This window comes from Xiphophorus hellerii, chromosome 3, assembly GCF_003331165.1.
Source record: "Xiphophorus hellerii strain 12219 chromosome 3, Xiphophorus_hellerii-4.1, whole genome shotgun sequence".
NCBI lineage: Eukaryota > Metazoa > Chordata > Actinopteri > Cyprinodontiformes > Poeciliidae > Xiphophorus > Xiphophorus hellerii.
The window spans coordinates 21,490,981-21,507,558 of NC_045674.1; the positions used below are offsets into that span (position 1 = coordinate 21,490,981).

General features: G+C 37.0%; 1 protein-coding gene across 2 annotated transcripts; it reads left to right on the forward strand.

Moving 5' to 3' along the window:
• The first annotated feature begins 1,677 nt into the window (after positions 1-1,677).
• colec10 (collectin sub-family member 10 (C-type lectin)) lies at positions 1,678-15,459 on the forward strand. Of its 2 annotated transcripts, none has more exons than XM_032556457.1 (7): positions 1,678-1,955; positions 4,408-4,479; positions 10,717-10,788; positions 13,181-13,234; positions 13,482-13,577; positions 13,975-14,186; positions 14,314-15,459. In XM_032556457.1, exons 1-7 carry the CDS (start codon positions 1,856-1,858, stop codon positions 14,548-14,550), a joined length of 843 nt encoding a protein of 280 aa, XP_032412348.1. In that variant the 5' UTR covers positions 1,678-1,855; the 3' UTR covers positions 14,551-15,459. The 2 variants fall into 2 exon arrangements, with proteins under 2 accessions (XP_032412348.1, XP_032412355.1); XM_032556464.1 differs by lacking the exon at positions 1,678-1,955 and adding an exon at positions 3,334-3,435.
• Positions 15,460-16,578: the final 1,119 nt, after the last annotated feature.

Consider the following 16,578-nt stretch of genomic DNA (forward strand, 5'->3'; position numbering starts at 1 on the left):
ACCCCTCAAGGGGGTCTTTTTGTGGGCTCTAGTGTCCCTTATATGACAGTAGACTGACAGGAAACGGGGAAGGAGAGGGGGGAAGACATGCGGCAAATGTCGTCGGGTCCAGGAGTCGAACCCGCGACGGCCGCGTCGAGGACTCAAGGCCTCCAAATACGGGTCGCGCTAACCGCTACGCCACCACGGCACGCCCCTATTATAATTTTTAACTCTGTTATACACAGACTTTCACAGATTTCAATTGTCATCGTGTGACTTTTAAGATACCCTCGCTGTCTTTTAGGATTAAGTCCAAACAATTTCCAAGTAGATTGCTTATTTGACTTTTCATTAAGCTTTTAAATAATAAATGAATAACATTTTGATATAAATATTGTCTGACCATGTCAAAATGTTCTAAGTGAAAGCAGTCCCTGTCGTGAGATAGACACAATGACAAGAATGATAACAAGTTGTTGACATTTCTGCCACTGAAAAGTCTGAATCTAAAGGGTGTTTTTCTGACTGCCTGATCGGCCCCTTTTGATGTCTATCCAGCAGTGTTAAGTGCTGGAGGAGACCTGAGGCAAATATGTTAAAAAACATGTTTTTTAAAATGTTTTTTAATACTATCGCTATGTCATGACAGTATGGTATGTGACAGATAATCTATGAGAAAATCAATGTCCTCCTCCTCTCTGAGCTATTATAGTGATCTGCAAAAATGCACCACTCCTGGTCAAATACAACTAATCAGAGCCAGGAGGAAGGTTGTAGTGCTGTTTATCACACTTGTGTACACACTGTATGGCAGAGAAGCAACTCTTTACTGGAAAACAGTTCAAACGCTGTCCTCTGTGACCATGATAGCTAGCATGAGCATTCATAACAGGATAATAGTCACGAATGCCGCATCCTTGCAGCAGAGAGCATGGATGAGAGTGTGAGCGGTACATACACAAGCATGATTGACAGTGCTAAAACACTCCTCCTGTTTCTGATTGGTTCTTTCTGACCAAGAGACCTATCTCTGCAGTTAGTACTGGGACCAGTGGGACAAGGCAGAGGAGTTTGTTTGTTTTGGGGGTTTTTTCACAGATGCTCTGCCTCACACCATATTATGACAAAGTAACAGTTTTAACAAATATGTAAAAATAGATACATATTTTTTATAAAGGTTGCATACTGTAGCTTTAATAATACATCTCTTTATTTTGTTTGCTGCCAGATTTGATGCTACATAAATCGTTATCTGGAGAAACACACAAAAATCTTCTCATGATTCTTTTTCTGTAAAATCCCTTGTTAGAAAAGTTTTTAAAAAATATTTATCATTTTTGCAATAATTTTGATTTGTAAGAAATGTTTGGTTAACTGTGAAAGTAATTGTTTGGGCACCTTATACATAATTAAATAAAACTGAAGCACATAACTCTATCTATAAATATTCATACCATCAAACATTCTACATGAACTGTAACTAATCATCAGTTTTATGCTATGTTTCTATGCTATAATTTTATGGAATAAACTGTTTACAAATCTTATGAAATATGCTTTGATTTATGATTCTGCTTTATTGTCTGAATTTTTTTAAGTACAGGCTGGGCAGACAAACAGAGGAATGCAGAGTTCTGCTCTGTGTTATTTGATGTTTTGACAAGTCACTGATAAGCCTCTATCCACCAGTGTGGATGTGCTTGTGCTTTAGTGCTTCTGCTTGCTCTATAAACCAATATCCAGCTCTCTTCTCTGCAGTAGGAGGTATTTTTTCTAACATACCTTCTTATCCAGGGCACAATACTGCCTTCTGGTTGTTAAAACAAACCAAATAATCAGGATCATCTTCACTAATCTGCAGTCTCGTTTGGCGATGTCTCGTCTGTTTAGGCTCTTTGCATTTCTTTCTGGTTTCTGCTACATTTTTGCTTCTCCAGAAGTCTGCACCAACTCCCTCATACCCGGAGCTAAAGGTAGGTTAAGATATAAACCTGCACATCATATCACTTAGACTAGCTTTTTAATTACTTTTTAGGAAATGCGGGGAGAAAACAAAAGCAGCTCTTGGATTCAAGCAATATTTGCTCATACTTTTAAAACATTTTTATTTTTATTTTTTAAAACATACAGATATCTCCTGTAGAGTAACCCCTGAAACATTTTAGGGTTTACTGAGCAGATGATAAACACACCACGCTTTAAATATCCTGTAGTTTACAGGCTGGCTGTCTGCATACCGATTGACTTGAAGGGAATGCCTTCCCATGTGTGTTTTCCATTTTACAACATCCAGTAGCTTGCTATCCTGCTGTTTCAGACAGACAGAGCTTATAAAATTCAAAGTTGAGCTTCAGTTTCTTTTCTTTTTTTCAGGCCTTTTTCCACAAACAAAAAACGTAGCCTGCAGCTCCGGCTAAAGTGAAAGCCAGCCAGATTTTTCTCAATCCATGCTGTAAAAATCTAAAAAATGTTAAAAGGCCATTTATTACATTTTGTGCTCTTTTGGACAATTATGTTTAATATTTGCACTTTTGCAAACTCACTCTCTAGTGTAACATGGTGGTGACAAAGATCAGAAAAGAGGCAACTGTATCATCACATGCACTTTCACAACCTTCCCCTGACTTCTATCTAAAGGCTAGAAAGTCCCATGGAGTCAGTGTGTATTTAGACAGCTGCCACTAGGGTGAACTGATTATTTGTACAAGACTCATCCAGATACGAGTGACCACAAGGTCAGTCTCCCACTGAATAGCTGAGTGGGCGTTGGACATGCATTTTTCTGTGTTCCATACAACCCAAAAAATGTCTTATTTATTTAAAGCATAACTAGAAAGGAAAAAAATCCAACTCACTTTTTATTGCTTTTACTGGTAGCAGACTACATACTAAAATAATTTTGTCAGCGCTTGGACAGTGTTGATATGAAAATGTTAACTTTATAAAAGAAGATTTAAAATGAAAATCACATTTTTGACAGAGTTAGAATTACATTCACATTTTCTGAATGTTGGAATATTGTCTCATTACCAACAAAAAGTATGTATGTTCCTTTACCCTTTGCAAAATGTAAAATATTTAAATATATTTAAAATATATTTTAAAGGGATTTTATGTGGTTGACCAACACTGCTCATTTTTTTTGTGAAAACCTGTGAAAAAAAATTTACCCATTCTTTTTTTTTACTACCAATCAGACTGCATGGTAGATATTAATATAAAGTTTTCTGTTTGTTTTAGGTTCGAACTTTGAATGGACCATTCTAACACACTGATCCTAACTATTCCATTGTAGCACTGACTGTATGTTTTGCATCATTGTCCAACCTCTTCTAAGTTATCCCTCTATTTAGCTCCATCAGTCTTCCACCTCTGACCAGCTTACCTGTCACTGCTGAGGAAAAGCAATGCGACAGTACAATGCTGCCGACACCATGTCAAGTAGTGGCAAAGGTGTGTTCAGGACAATTTGCAGTATTTGCTTTTTTTCTGATTAATACTCTTCTTAGGCCATGTTTTGGTAGGTTGGAAGTAGAACCTTTTTAATTCTCAGAAGCTGGGTTGAGCCATGAGATTTTCAAATTCTGGGATGTTGTTTTACAACCTAACTCTGTTTTAAACTTTAACTTTATCCCAGATCTGTCTGTTGTGATGGCTGCTCTCTAAATGTTTCCTAGGAAACCTCTGAGGCTTAATTGCTGTAATGATCCTGAAATTTCATTACACAAGAATGGACAGGAGAGTGATTTCGAGAGTATTTTATTTTACTCAGAGGTATCAAGAGGGTAAATAAAATGCAACCCACACTTTTTAGATTTCAAAGTCCATCGCCCATTTTCTTCCTATTTCACAATTGTGCCTTACTTTGTGTTGTTTTGTCACAAAAATCCAGATAAAATACACTGAAATGTAACATGAAAAATGAAAAAAAGGTTGTGAATACTTTGCAAAGTTCAGTAAATTTGACATGAAGAACCTCAGTTTGATAGCACACCTTAACCACATATAAATTTGGTATTTTAATGGTCTCAGTTGAAAATGATATACCTTCAGCAAATAGATTTTGCTCTGATTTCCTTCCAAGTATTTTTTTTTCATCAGTGGCCTGCCAACAGCATTTCTCAGAGATCTCAGTAGTTTTTTTCACTGTGAAAAGCTATTGCATTTTAACACAATGATAGCACTGCTGTTAAAAATGTCTTGGCAGAAACTATATATTAAAATAGTATGTGGTGCAGTTTGTTGAGAGACTTGTGACAATACCTGCACAGGGATTCATACACAAATGTAATGAACCAAAGAAATTAACTGAATGTTTTCTTGGCCTAGTGCATGTGTTATTGCATAATGTGTCATCCTCCTAATAGCTCAACACTGGGAAAAAAATGAATTCATGTCAGCTCAGTTTTCTTTGTTGAAATCCAGGAGATCAAGGTGATGATGGAGAGCAGGGAGAAGAGGGAAAGCTTGGGAAGAATGGACCACCAGGATTGGCAGGTACAAAAATATCAGTCACGCACTCACATGCGTATAATGATTTTATTTTTTGAGCCTTTTTTTTTACATGCATGGGGAAAAAAACATAATATTCACAATGGGCAGCAGCACCACTATATATTCTTTTTCTGGCCAAAATTAGAATTGTCCTATTTTTAGTTAAATCACTAAGTAGCTCACTTCCCTGTTGAAATATTTGGATTTCAGTTTGAATATATGAAAATCTAACTGTACAAAGACATATATGGGTTTTTTATTTGTTTACATTTAACATTTAGTAAAGGTCAGAGGACTGAAGGACAAAAAGGGGAAGTAAACAAGAATCTGCTTCCTGCACTGTTTTGTATGTTGCCAGAGAAAGATCAAATTTGGGGGGGAGGGGTTTGTTGTTTTTTACTAGGAATCTTCCAGCACTGACAATGGTTTTCACATGAAATGTTAATATTGTTTCCTAAGTAACAAGCCATAAATATAAATACTCAGGAATTACTTAAAACCAGACAATTGCTCCCACTTTATAAAACGAGCGAGGTCTTTTATTCTAGCCATTTTAGGCTAATTAGAATTACCAAAATTGATTCCATTTTCTAAATAATTTAAAAGCAAGCTTATTAAAGACTTGTTTCATTACTTTCCTCAAAGTCAGAAGTTTATTTGCCCTAAGAGTCTCTAACTTTAAACACTTTGTGAAAGATGTCATCATCTGACTGTGCTGGCTTCTAATTATTATTTAAGATCAATAGTACCAAGCTCTCAAACAAACAGCTCTCTAGTAGGGTGAAAAGAAAAGAACTAACCCAAGACATCTGGAAAAAACTCATAGACCTTCACATCTCTGGTTCATCTTGTTACAACTTCCAGATGCCTTAAGGTGCCACATTTTTCTGTTCAAACCACTATAGATAAAAAAGAACAGTAAGGGAATGTCTAATGTCTAGCCATTATACTGTCCAGGAGGGAGATAGGTTCTGGGCCCCAGAGGTGAACATGCTTTGGTGGGAAATGTGTGAATCAACCCCAGAACACAAGTAAAAGGCCTTGTGAAGAAACTGGCTGAAGCTGGTAAAAGAAAAAAGTGTTATTACTGACACTAAAACAAATCATGTACTGACATGATAGGAAAGACCACTCAGAGGGGAAGAAGCTATTACTATAAAAGCAAAAATGAATAAATATGGATCAGATTTTTTCAAATGCACACAGGAATAATTATCTTAATCTTTGCAGATTAAGACAGCCCACATTCTACTTGGAAGGAGAGTGAAGGAATACTAAAGCCCTGAAAACACCATTCAAGCTGTGAAATCCAGCATCAAGTTTTGTGGGTGTTTTGCAACCTGAGGAACTGGTGCGCTGCGCGAAATAGGAGAGAACATTATGTGGAAATAATTAAGAAGCATCTTAAGAAATCCGACAGATGATTAAAGTTTGGTCACAAACGCTTCTTTCAAATGGACAAAAAACTCAAAGTCTCTGACAAACTTGAGTCAGTTACACCAGCTCTGTCAGGAATTGGCCAAAAGGAAGCATGTGCAAATGTTTGACCCAAACGAAAAGAACAGACAATTCCACTGAGTACTGCATAAGTACTCTATGCTTCTGGATCCGATGAAGGTGTTTTAAAAATTCTGTTTAAAAAAATGCTCTCTTGTTATTTTGGTATTTAGCAATACGGAAACAATTTGAGTAATCATCATTGACTGATTTAATGTCAGACAGTAGAAAAAAGTCTTGCATGTAGCCATCTGGTTTCAACTGCTTTGTGTCTTGTATGTACACACAAAAGGCAAACTTAAAGACGCAACTTTCAGAGTTGTATTTACTCTGTGTCCTGACACAAAGCAATGAAATATTTCTCTCTGTAGCACGGAGCGCATGTGTGTGAGAACTGAGAACACACCGAGAAGGTATGAGAAGTACACAAGAACCTTTTTCAACTTTTCAACTTTACGGACATTATTCACAACCTGTCATTATGGTTTTTCTGTCCGTACACTTACTGACAGCCATGAAAGCAGGTCTTTACAATGATTTTGTTAGTACACCATGTCGGCAGCGCAATAGATGACGCATGTATTCCCAGTCTTAATTTAGGCAGTGTTACAGGAAACAGTTGCTTAATTTTGGAAGCTTAAAAGGGAATCCATGACTCTCAATGCTCTGAAGGGTAACAAAAACTATTTGTTTGTCCAAACGTATTAGCATCAAAAAGCTGTTAGCTTTATTCTTACTGGATTTAGCAGCGTTTGTCCGTAAGTTAAATGGAAACATGCACCCACGTAGTACAATATTTTCCCATCTAGTATGAAAACAATAGCTAATAACTTAGCATATTTAATTTCTTCTATTTCTGATGTTTGAATATTTTTAAGCTGCCTAATGCTGTTTAAAATGTGTCGAGTTGCACGTTTCCTTTGGGAATTGCACCCTTCACCTCTTTTATCCGCCAGCAGCTGGAGAGACCAGTCGTTAAACCAGTTTGAGGAGTTGGCCATTATAAAGTGTGACTGCAGTGATACAAAGGCCTGTTATCTGGACGCTCACACAGACCGTTTAACTGGCGAGCGTACACACTGCCAAAACAACATTAATCAGATGTTATAGACACAGAGGGAATGAGGAGAGAGAGGAGCCAAAATCAGTTTCTTCCTCTCGCAAAAGACAAAAACACATAATCGCTTCTCACAGTGAGCTCTCTGCTCACGACTGTGAAAACATTTTCTCTGTGAGGCTGCCTGCAAAGCATTTTGACAAATGATTCAAGCAGAATGTGATGCAAAATTTGTGAAAACTTCTCAAAAACAAGAGCATTAAATTGTGGGAAAGTGCGACAGTGGAGATGGAGAATAGTTTTGGAACTTTTTAATCAAGACGTCAAGAATCTTGTTGGGACATGAATATTTGTGAACATCAGATTATAAAAGTAAACAGAATCAGTTAAGGTTAAGGTTCTGATTAGATATGAAATGCTTTCTCAGTGGATACTCTGGAGTGAAAAGATGTTTATCGCCTTCCTGATTTTCTATTTTTGTGCATGTTTTTCACACTTAAGCGTTTCAGAACATCATACGAACTGAAATATATGTCAACGGCAAGACAAGCAAAACCAAAATGCAGTTTTTGAATGAAGATGTTTATTATTATGGGAATAATCTCCCCCAAGGAACTAAAACCTACAAGGCGCTGTGTGAAAAAGTGATTGCCCTCCCTGTTTAAACAAAATTTAACTGTGGTTTGTCACACCAGAGTTCACAGTCTCTAGCCACATACAGACTTGATCATTGCCACACTGTTCTCAATCAAGATATCACTTAAATGTTTTGATTGAGAACAAGGATTGAGAACTGTCTGACAAAGTGAAGTTCACCAAACAATCCTGAAAAGGTAAACATTATGCAGAAATCCAAAAACAAAAATTCAAGAGCAAATGAGAAAGAAAGTAATTGAGATTTATCTGTCTGGAAAGGGTTACAAAGCCACTTCCAAAGGTTTACGACTCCACCAAACCACAGGGAAAGCTGTTATCCACAAATGGCGAAAACATGGCACGGTGGTGAAACCTCTCAGGAGTGGCCAGCGGACCAAAATTATCTCAAAAGCTCAGCGACGACTTATCCAAGAAGTTATAAAACACCCACAACAACATCCAGAGAACTGCAGGCCTCACTTACCTCAGTTAAGGGCAAAGTTCATGCCTCCAACTTAAGAAAGAGACCGGGCAAAAATGGCCTGCATGGCAGTGTCCCAAGACAAACAAAATATCCTGCTGAGCAAAAAAAGAACATTAAGGCACATTTAATTTTTTTCCAGAACACTTCTTGATGATCCCCAATGTTTTAGGAAAACATTCTGTGGACTGACGAGTCAACAGTTGATCTCTTTGGAAGATATGTGTCCCATTACATCTAGCGTGAAAGTAACACATTTCAAAAAATAAACATCATACCAACAGTAAAATATGGTGTTTGTAGCATGATGTTCTGGTTCTGTTTAGCCGCTTCTGGACCTGGAAGACATGTTGTGGTAAATGAACCATGAAAATCCTGAAGGAAAATGTCGACCATCTGTTTTCGTGACCTCAGACTGAAACCAACTTGGGTTCTGCAGAAGGACACCAGCAACTCCACCTCTGGATGACTGAAGAAACATGCAATGAAGACTATGGAGTGGCATAATCAAAGTTCTACCTTAATCCTACTGAGACGCTGTGGCATGACCTTAAAACGTCTGTACATGCTGGAAAACAATACAATGTGGCTGAATTACAACAATGCTGCAAAAATAAGCAGGCCGAAATCCTGCACAGCACTGTAAAAGATTCACTCCTAGTTATCGTAAATGCTTGATTCCAATTGTTGCTGGTAAGAGTGGCCCCAAACAGTTATGAGGTTTAGGGGGTAATCATTTTTCACACAGAGCTATGTAGGTTTTGATTTATGTTTCCCTTTATGATCAACACCTTCATTTAAAAACTGTAGTTGATGTTCTGAACATCTCAAGTGTGGAAAACATATAGAATAATAGGAAATCAGGAAGGGGGCAGACACTTTTTCACACCATTGTAGTTCTTATAAGGCTAGCTGGACATCTTTTATTTGCATGTGTGTGAGTGTGTTTAAGCATTTCTCACCTTGTAAAGCCAATTTTTCCAACAAGTACTCTGTTGTGAGGAACCACTGCTCTTTCTGGGTAAAGCATAAATGCAGTTACTAAAATGAAAGGAAGTCAATGCAAAGTCCTAATATGCGTAGAAATGCTAACTTCGGGGTCAGGTTGGGTTATAGAAATGAATGAAAAAAACAATTGAAGTCAAATCAAAGTTCCCGTGAAGACAAAAAAGACACACTTCTGTGCATGCGGGGGGGTGTAGGGGTGTGTGGGCGTGTGTGTGTGTGCGTGCACACACAGAGGCTGTGTGCCTATGTGTGTGTGTGTGTTGCAAATCCTTCCAATAACAATCTGGCCTCTTCAGAACATCACTTAGTGCTTGAAACACCATCAGTTTCCAGTTGAATAGTTTCCTGAGGAAACACTAGTTCAAGAGCTGGCAGAACACCTCTGTCTGCTCTGTATGATTCCCACACAAACGCTCTCACTACCACAGGTTCTCTTTTTTTATCTTATTCTATCCTACATTCTAATTTCTGTTCACTATATGCAAAGCCATGGGGACAATTACAAGGTCTTTAGTATCTTGCAAAAAGTATTCACAGACCTTGAGCTTTTTCACATAAATGTTCTGTTTCAACCACAAACTTCATTGCAATGTTTTATTTGACAGACTTTTGTTTGGTTCCACGAAAGTTCTGGAAAACCATTTGGCGTCTCAGAAAGGGAAAAACGCGACCGACCCAAGCAGTTTTGGCTTTGGGGAGGGTGTGCAGACACAATGGAAGAACCACTTTGAGAATCTCCTCAATTTGGTCTCCCTTAAGGAAGCAGAGTCTGAAGACTTGGGTGAAGGCAGTTCCATCACCTTGGCAGAGATGCTTAAGGGAGTTAAAAAGCTCAACAAATGCCAGGTGTGGATGTAGGCATTGGACATAGTACAGCTGTCATGATTGGCATGCCTCTTTATAATCTCATGGACCTCAGATTAATGAGGTGCAATGCTGCTTTTATCTTGACTGTAAAACAGTGGCCCAGATCATTACCCTCAAGAAAGTACTGGGTGTTTGTTTGGCCCATAAGGGTTTTGTGTATATGAAGAAGGTTTATAACACTGTACCCCAAGGTTTTGGGGGGTGATGCAGTAGTATATCCCATACTACTTGTTCCTACATTCTACTTGTTCAAATGCAATTCCATAATATCATACAAAAAAAGAGGAAAACTAAAGTTCAATTGTGAAACAGTGTTTTATTAATTATTCAAGGTTGTTCAAGTTTCCTTTCAGAAATCAAAGTACATAGCATGAATGACAGCTACAAAGCTTACTTATTCCATAAATGTTTAAAAGAATCAGAATCAGTTCTTAAAATAAATAAAAACATATTGATAGTTGAACATTTGTATTGCCATTCTAACCTTTTTTTAATCAACTTACTTTTAGTAGAGTTGTTTGAAGTTCTGTGTCACCAATATTTTCCACTATTATTTTTGAGGGGTCTGAAGATGAAGCGACTGAGAACAATTGGATTACAGACCAAAATTTAAATTAGTTAATGCCATTTTATGTCTTGTCAGTTTCTTAAATCCCTAATTATCCTAATTTATTGTTCCTTTTTCCTCGCTCAGGTGTGCCAGGTGAACCAGGTCTTAAAGGAGAAATAGGTCCCACAGGAAAAATGGGCCCGACTGGAGAGAAAGGTTCAATTAATCATTTTAATTCCATGCCAATGTCTGTCAATTCCCTCTTTTAGTCTTCTGTTTAATGCTTTTGTAAAGACACAAAGCTTAGTGTCATTAGTCATATTTAGTGTTTACTTTAATCAGAAACTCAAACATGTGTTTGTCTTTAAGCAATCTAAAGAAGAAAAAAAATATCTGATGACAAATTATTTTCAGGTTTTATAGCCATTCACTGTAAAAGTCCCCAAAGTTTCAGCATAGTGAAACTTTGGGAAAGTATATTTGTGACATCCTAACTGTCCTTGAAATCTTAGAAATACCCTGAAGACGAAACCCTTTGAGCTTTGATGACTTCTCTACGCTAATAAAATAAAAACAAGAAAGCAGAAAATCCTTTCACATGTTGGAACATTTAATTAGTTTAAAACCTTAAACAGAATTAATATGTAGCTTTAAATGGTTCATTAGCTAATTTAAAAGGACAAATGGTCCACATGAAGCTAACCTAAGCGAAAGGGTAAGCTTTATGACATCAAAAGACAGAAAACCATCTTCCCTGCAGTATGATGTCAGGCTCATTCATTGACCACGGTGTCTTTATTCCAGTTTTTATAGGCAGTCGAGTTCTCCTGCCTCTCCGTACATGCAGCGTTCCATGTGTTCATCATGTTTAATACTCTTACAGGAAAGTGACTCTGCATCAGCCTTCTCACAGAAGGAGTGAGGTCACAACTTTGGATTAACAATGAGACTGGAAGCCCAGAGCTCATAAAACACCTGGGGGAAAACAAAATAGACTCGGGATAATGCCAAGTGCAGCAGGGTTCAAAACTAAAACTGAACTACTGTTTTATGGCATGTTAATACACCCTCACAGAGCCATTAAATGCGGTGAATTTCCACATCTGTATAGGGTTAACTCATGTTATTACCCAAGTCATGATGCCTTATAGCAGTACATCAGTAGGCAATGATTTTATTTGCTGTAATACTATATATTTAACTTCTCGTTGTGTTTGCGCAAAAGAAACTAATGACAATATTATAACTAACAACATCAAGACACCATTTATTTCTTTATATTCCTGGATATAACATTAGTAGATATTGCTGGAATATAAACATAAGTGAAAGTTTAAATCTTATGAGTTCATTGTATTTATGCCAGGAGGTTCAAACTGTAACCTTTCCACCCCAGCCCAATCGGAGCTGTGCAGGTGTCACATGTCACTCTTCTGTTCCTCATCCATAATTAGGCCATTGTTATGTTTGAACAGCAAATCACTTCCCCAAACCTTACAACTGCCACTTGGGTTAATTTCCACTGTGAAGCTGCAACATGAGTGAATAGACATTAACAATAGAAACAAAACAATTCTATTGTTTCTATTGTTTCTATTTGAACTTTTCAAACACAAATTTGAAAAGTTTAAATTTGTGTTTAAGAGCTGTAGATTGTATTTGAACTATTGTAACGTAAGGTGCAGTGGGTTGGTTCCTGACCAAGGTGAATCTGCAAGGGTGAGCAGTGAGTTTTAAGAATGACCCTGCCATCTGCTGGTGAAATTGAAATACCACATAAGCCCTATGTTCGTTTGTTTTTTAAATATTGATTGAATTTTTTATATATATATTTTGTTACTTTACAAATTCAGTGTATTTTATTGTCTTTTTTATTTGTGCTACACCAACACATAGTCGGGCATATAGGGAAGTGGAAGATTAATGATACACAGTCAATGTTTTTTCTTATAAAACAGCTGCGGCCCTCTTGATGCTGATATCTTAAGATACAATCCAGTGTAACCTGTTGTCTTTAGAAATAATCAAAATATGCAGGAGTAGCAGAAATCAACAACTTAGGTGCAAGGTTCTGTTGACAGGACAGTGCCAAGACATTACAAAAATAAAGTCAAAGGAAGGCTGTTTTAAGATTGTCACAAGTTATGTTAGGGACACGGCAAACATGGAAGGAGATTTTTGGTTTAGAAGAGGCCGATGTTGAATCTCTGGGCATATCTGCAATTACTGTGTGTTTGTTGTACACTGGCTGCCCATCACCCTGAGTGAACTATTCCTACATTAAAATATGTTTGTAGCTGGCTAGTAGCATTATGTTGTGGACATGATTTCTTCAGCAGCATCAGGGAAGCTGATCAGAGTTGATATAAAGGCTGAACAAAGAGCTATATTCAATAGAGGATCTAAGTGTAGACTCAGGGGGGAATTAACACTAATTCATGCAACACATTTCAGATTTGTTTTCAGAAAATTGTTGAAAGTCAGGTATGTTTTTCAAATATAGAACTATAACACACATAACAGAAAATGTTCAATGGGGTAGGAATACTGTCACAAAGCACAATTTCTTTAAAATGGCTGCGCATTTGTGATTTTTATCAATCTTCAGGTGACAAAGGTCTTAAAGGTTTTGATGGACCAGTCGGGCTCAAAGGACAAACTGGTGAGAAAAATTCAAACAGACACCCTTTATTTCGATCATGTTTGTGTGTAAATTTAATTTTAAATATTCTGGACTTCAATTAGTATTTCTATTAGATACTTTCATACTCTACAGTCTTCCCTTCTTATATATCTATTTTTTACCTTCTGACAAAAATGATCAATTATATACTTGAGGCAGCAGATTAGTTATTACAATTATTTGATAAAACACAGTAAGTTGTGATAATGCTTGTTTTATCTATCAGGTGCAACGTGTGACTGTGGGAGGTACAGGAAGGTGGTTGGACAGCTTGATGAGAATGTAGGGAAGCTGAGGAACACTGTTAGGTTTGTGAAGAACGGTGAGTTGTCAGTGAGAACTTTTAGCCAAACATATTGAGAGAAATGCTAAGATAAAGTTAAACCATCTTCCCATGTGATTTCTGCATTAGGTATTTTTGTTTTTACAAGCATAACCTTGCCATGGGGTTCAATCAAATCTTGACAAAATGCAAATGCTTTCTCCTGTATGGAGTACTAATTTAATGTGTCCTAAAACAGTATAGGTGGATTTGATGAAAACATTCCCGGTATCCCTCCACATCACTGTCTGAGGATTTACAATTATTTGCTATATAATGTGTGAAGACTTACTATTATTTGAGTAAATTTATCACCTTTGAGAATTATAAATTATACTAAAATAAATTATTCATTCCTAAATTGACTCAAATTATTCTGAAAATCTTTCCTGTTCAGTTGTGCTGGGCTTGAAGGAGACAGAGGACAGATATTACCTGCTTGTGAAGGAGCCCAAGAAGTTCAGAGAGGCTTCCATGAACTGCAAGCTAAGGGGAGGCATGCTGGCCATGCCAAAAACTAACAACATCTACCGGCTCATGGCAGACTACATCAGTCAGGCAGGGCTGACAAGGGTTTATATGGGAGTGCAGGCTCAGAGCAAAGACACAGTAAGTGTTTAGGACCTCCAGGTAGAAACAGTGACAGTGATGCTACTTTTAAAGACGGCACATTTTATTTTGTGTGGATTGCTAAATTACAAGAAGATTTTTTTTTTTTTTTTTTTTTTTTTTTAAGGATGGAACTGGAAGTTATATTTATGCAGACTCCACCCCTCTGCGGGAGTTTGCGGTTTGGAGCCAGGAAGAGCAGCTATATTCCACATCATCTCCAGCCACCAACGTCAGCTGCGTGGAGCTGCTCAGCACTGGGACATGGACTAAAGTGGAGTGTGAAACTCCCCTGTTCTTCATCTGTGAGTTCCCAAAGAGCAGGAGAAGAGGCAGAGGAGGAACGGCTGCTTCCGCTTCATAATGACATTTAAAATTAAGGAATATCAATATAACTAGTTTGCTGTTTTTGTCCACAGATACAGAAAGTGATAGCAAAGAGTTGCCCTTGCTTAAAGCGGGATTGAAAGAAGTGCTGAGACAAATTCAGTCACTTTTAATAACATTATCTGAAATATGCAACTCAATAAAACATTTACTTTATTGTTAGACAGGAAAATATGCATTCAGTATGGAGATTTCTTTTCAAATGTCATAATTGTTAATAGTTTTTAGTGCTGTCGTCATGTTTTAATTATGTGTAATTTACATTCTGTCTGGCATCAAAAGGTAAGGGATACATTTAATACAAACATGGAAATTTTTCAACTAACTTTACATTCATACACTGCTTCATTCAAGAGCTGCTGTATCCTGTTTAGTCTCCTAAGGGACAGCACAGCTACAACTAAAGGTTGGTCTTTATTCCTGCTTTAAAATCAAGTGTAACAGTAAAGCACAAGATAACTGAGTTCAACATATGCAAGCAGAAAAAGGCAGTCTGTCAAAACAACCACATCCAAAAAGGAAATTAAAAGCTAATTTATCAAGTTTCAACACCTGACCCATAACATCCAATGTATGACAACAATGACTGTTGTTGGTTGATGATGGCCAGGGGCTGTTAATAACAAAATCTAAGCAGCATTCTGCTTCTACCAAGATTTTACAGCAAGACCTGGACAAGTCTCACACACATCAGCAGGTGGCCAGAACTGATGGAAAGATTTTGTCTTCTTCTGGGTTTTACTTTGTAATGCACAGATACACATATTTTAATAATGATAGCATCACATGAGTTGTATGAGAAATTTGTACTTTTAAATAAGTGTCATTATAGATCTTTGGAACCTTAATAATTGTAGTCAAATAAATAAAGCAGAGTTTGACTTTATTAAGGTGTCAATAAATTTGTACTCAGTTTTCTGCTATTTTCTATTTTCCTGTGAAGTATATGATGTGTGACACAAAGACCCATTGTCTTAAGAGCAAATAATTGCAATGTTTAATTCAACAGAAAGACCTTTTTTGCTCAAGAAGTACTAACGTTAACATGAAAATTTTGCTAAACACTACTCGAATTTAATTTCAAATCATGTGCTGAGATGAAACAAAGATTAAACCTTTTAGCAAGAAACTCTCCGGATGGCCGGAAAGTACTAATATAAATAAAAACACTAATTTGAATATGGGGTTGGATCTGTGATGCTGTAGGTATTTCTCCTCTATAGCTCTGGAAAGATCATCAGAGTTATCACGAACGCTTTAAAATTTCAGGGTAAGTAAAAAAAAATCTTCTGTCAGAAAACTGGTACTGCAAGTACTTGCTTAAAGAACATTTTATTTGTCATGTGTATATTAGTCTTCATTTGAAGACATTTGCTCACTTCACCTTGCAAAGATTCTGTAGTTCTATGAGATTGAGGGCAGAGATTTTGTTAACATTTCTCTTCAGGTAGCCCCATATATTTGACAAAATTCTGTACAATGGCAACCCCATTCCCAAATTGCACTTACCAAAAATATTACAGCTCTTTTAGTTTCTGTCAGCCTCTTGACGGCCTTCTTGATCGTTTTCCATCGTGTTTTTTTGTTTGTTTGTTTGTTTGTTGGCTTCTTAGTTATAGAGAAATTTGAATTTTAATAATGAATAGATGACTACCTTAACTGCTGTAATGTTTTTGTGCCAATCTCCTGACTGATACCTTTGTACAGTAAGATGATTTTAACTTTAGGTGACCTCTATGCAAACCTTGACTTTCAAAATGTGCTTCATCAGGGTTTGGCATACTTTTACATGTGACTCCATCTTATTTTTGCATTCAATACTGTGATCCATTTGGCATTTGACAATATGTAAAGAGGTAACAGTTTAGGTCCAAAGAATATTTTGCACAGCTTTTGTATTTGAAGTGGGGCTTTTGGAGAGGCACTGAGCTAAATGTGTTTCGTCTATAAGCACAACAGCCTCAAATATGTCACTTAAAATTCTCCTAATGGGTTAAAGCCTATA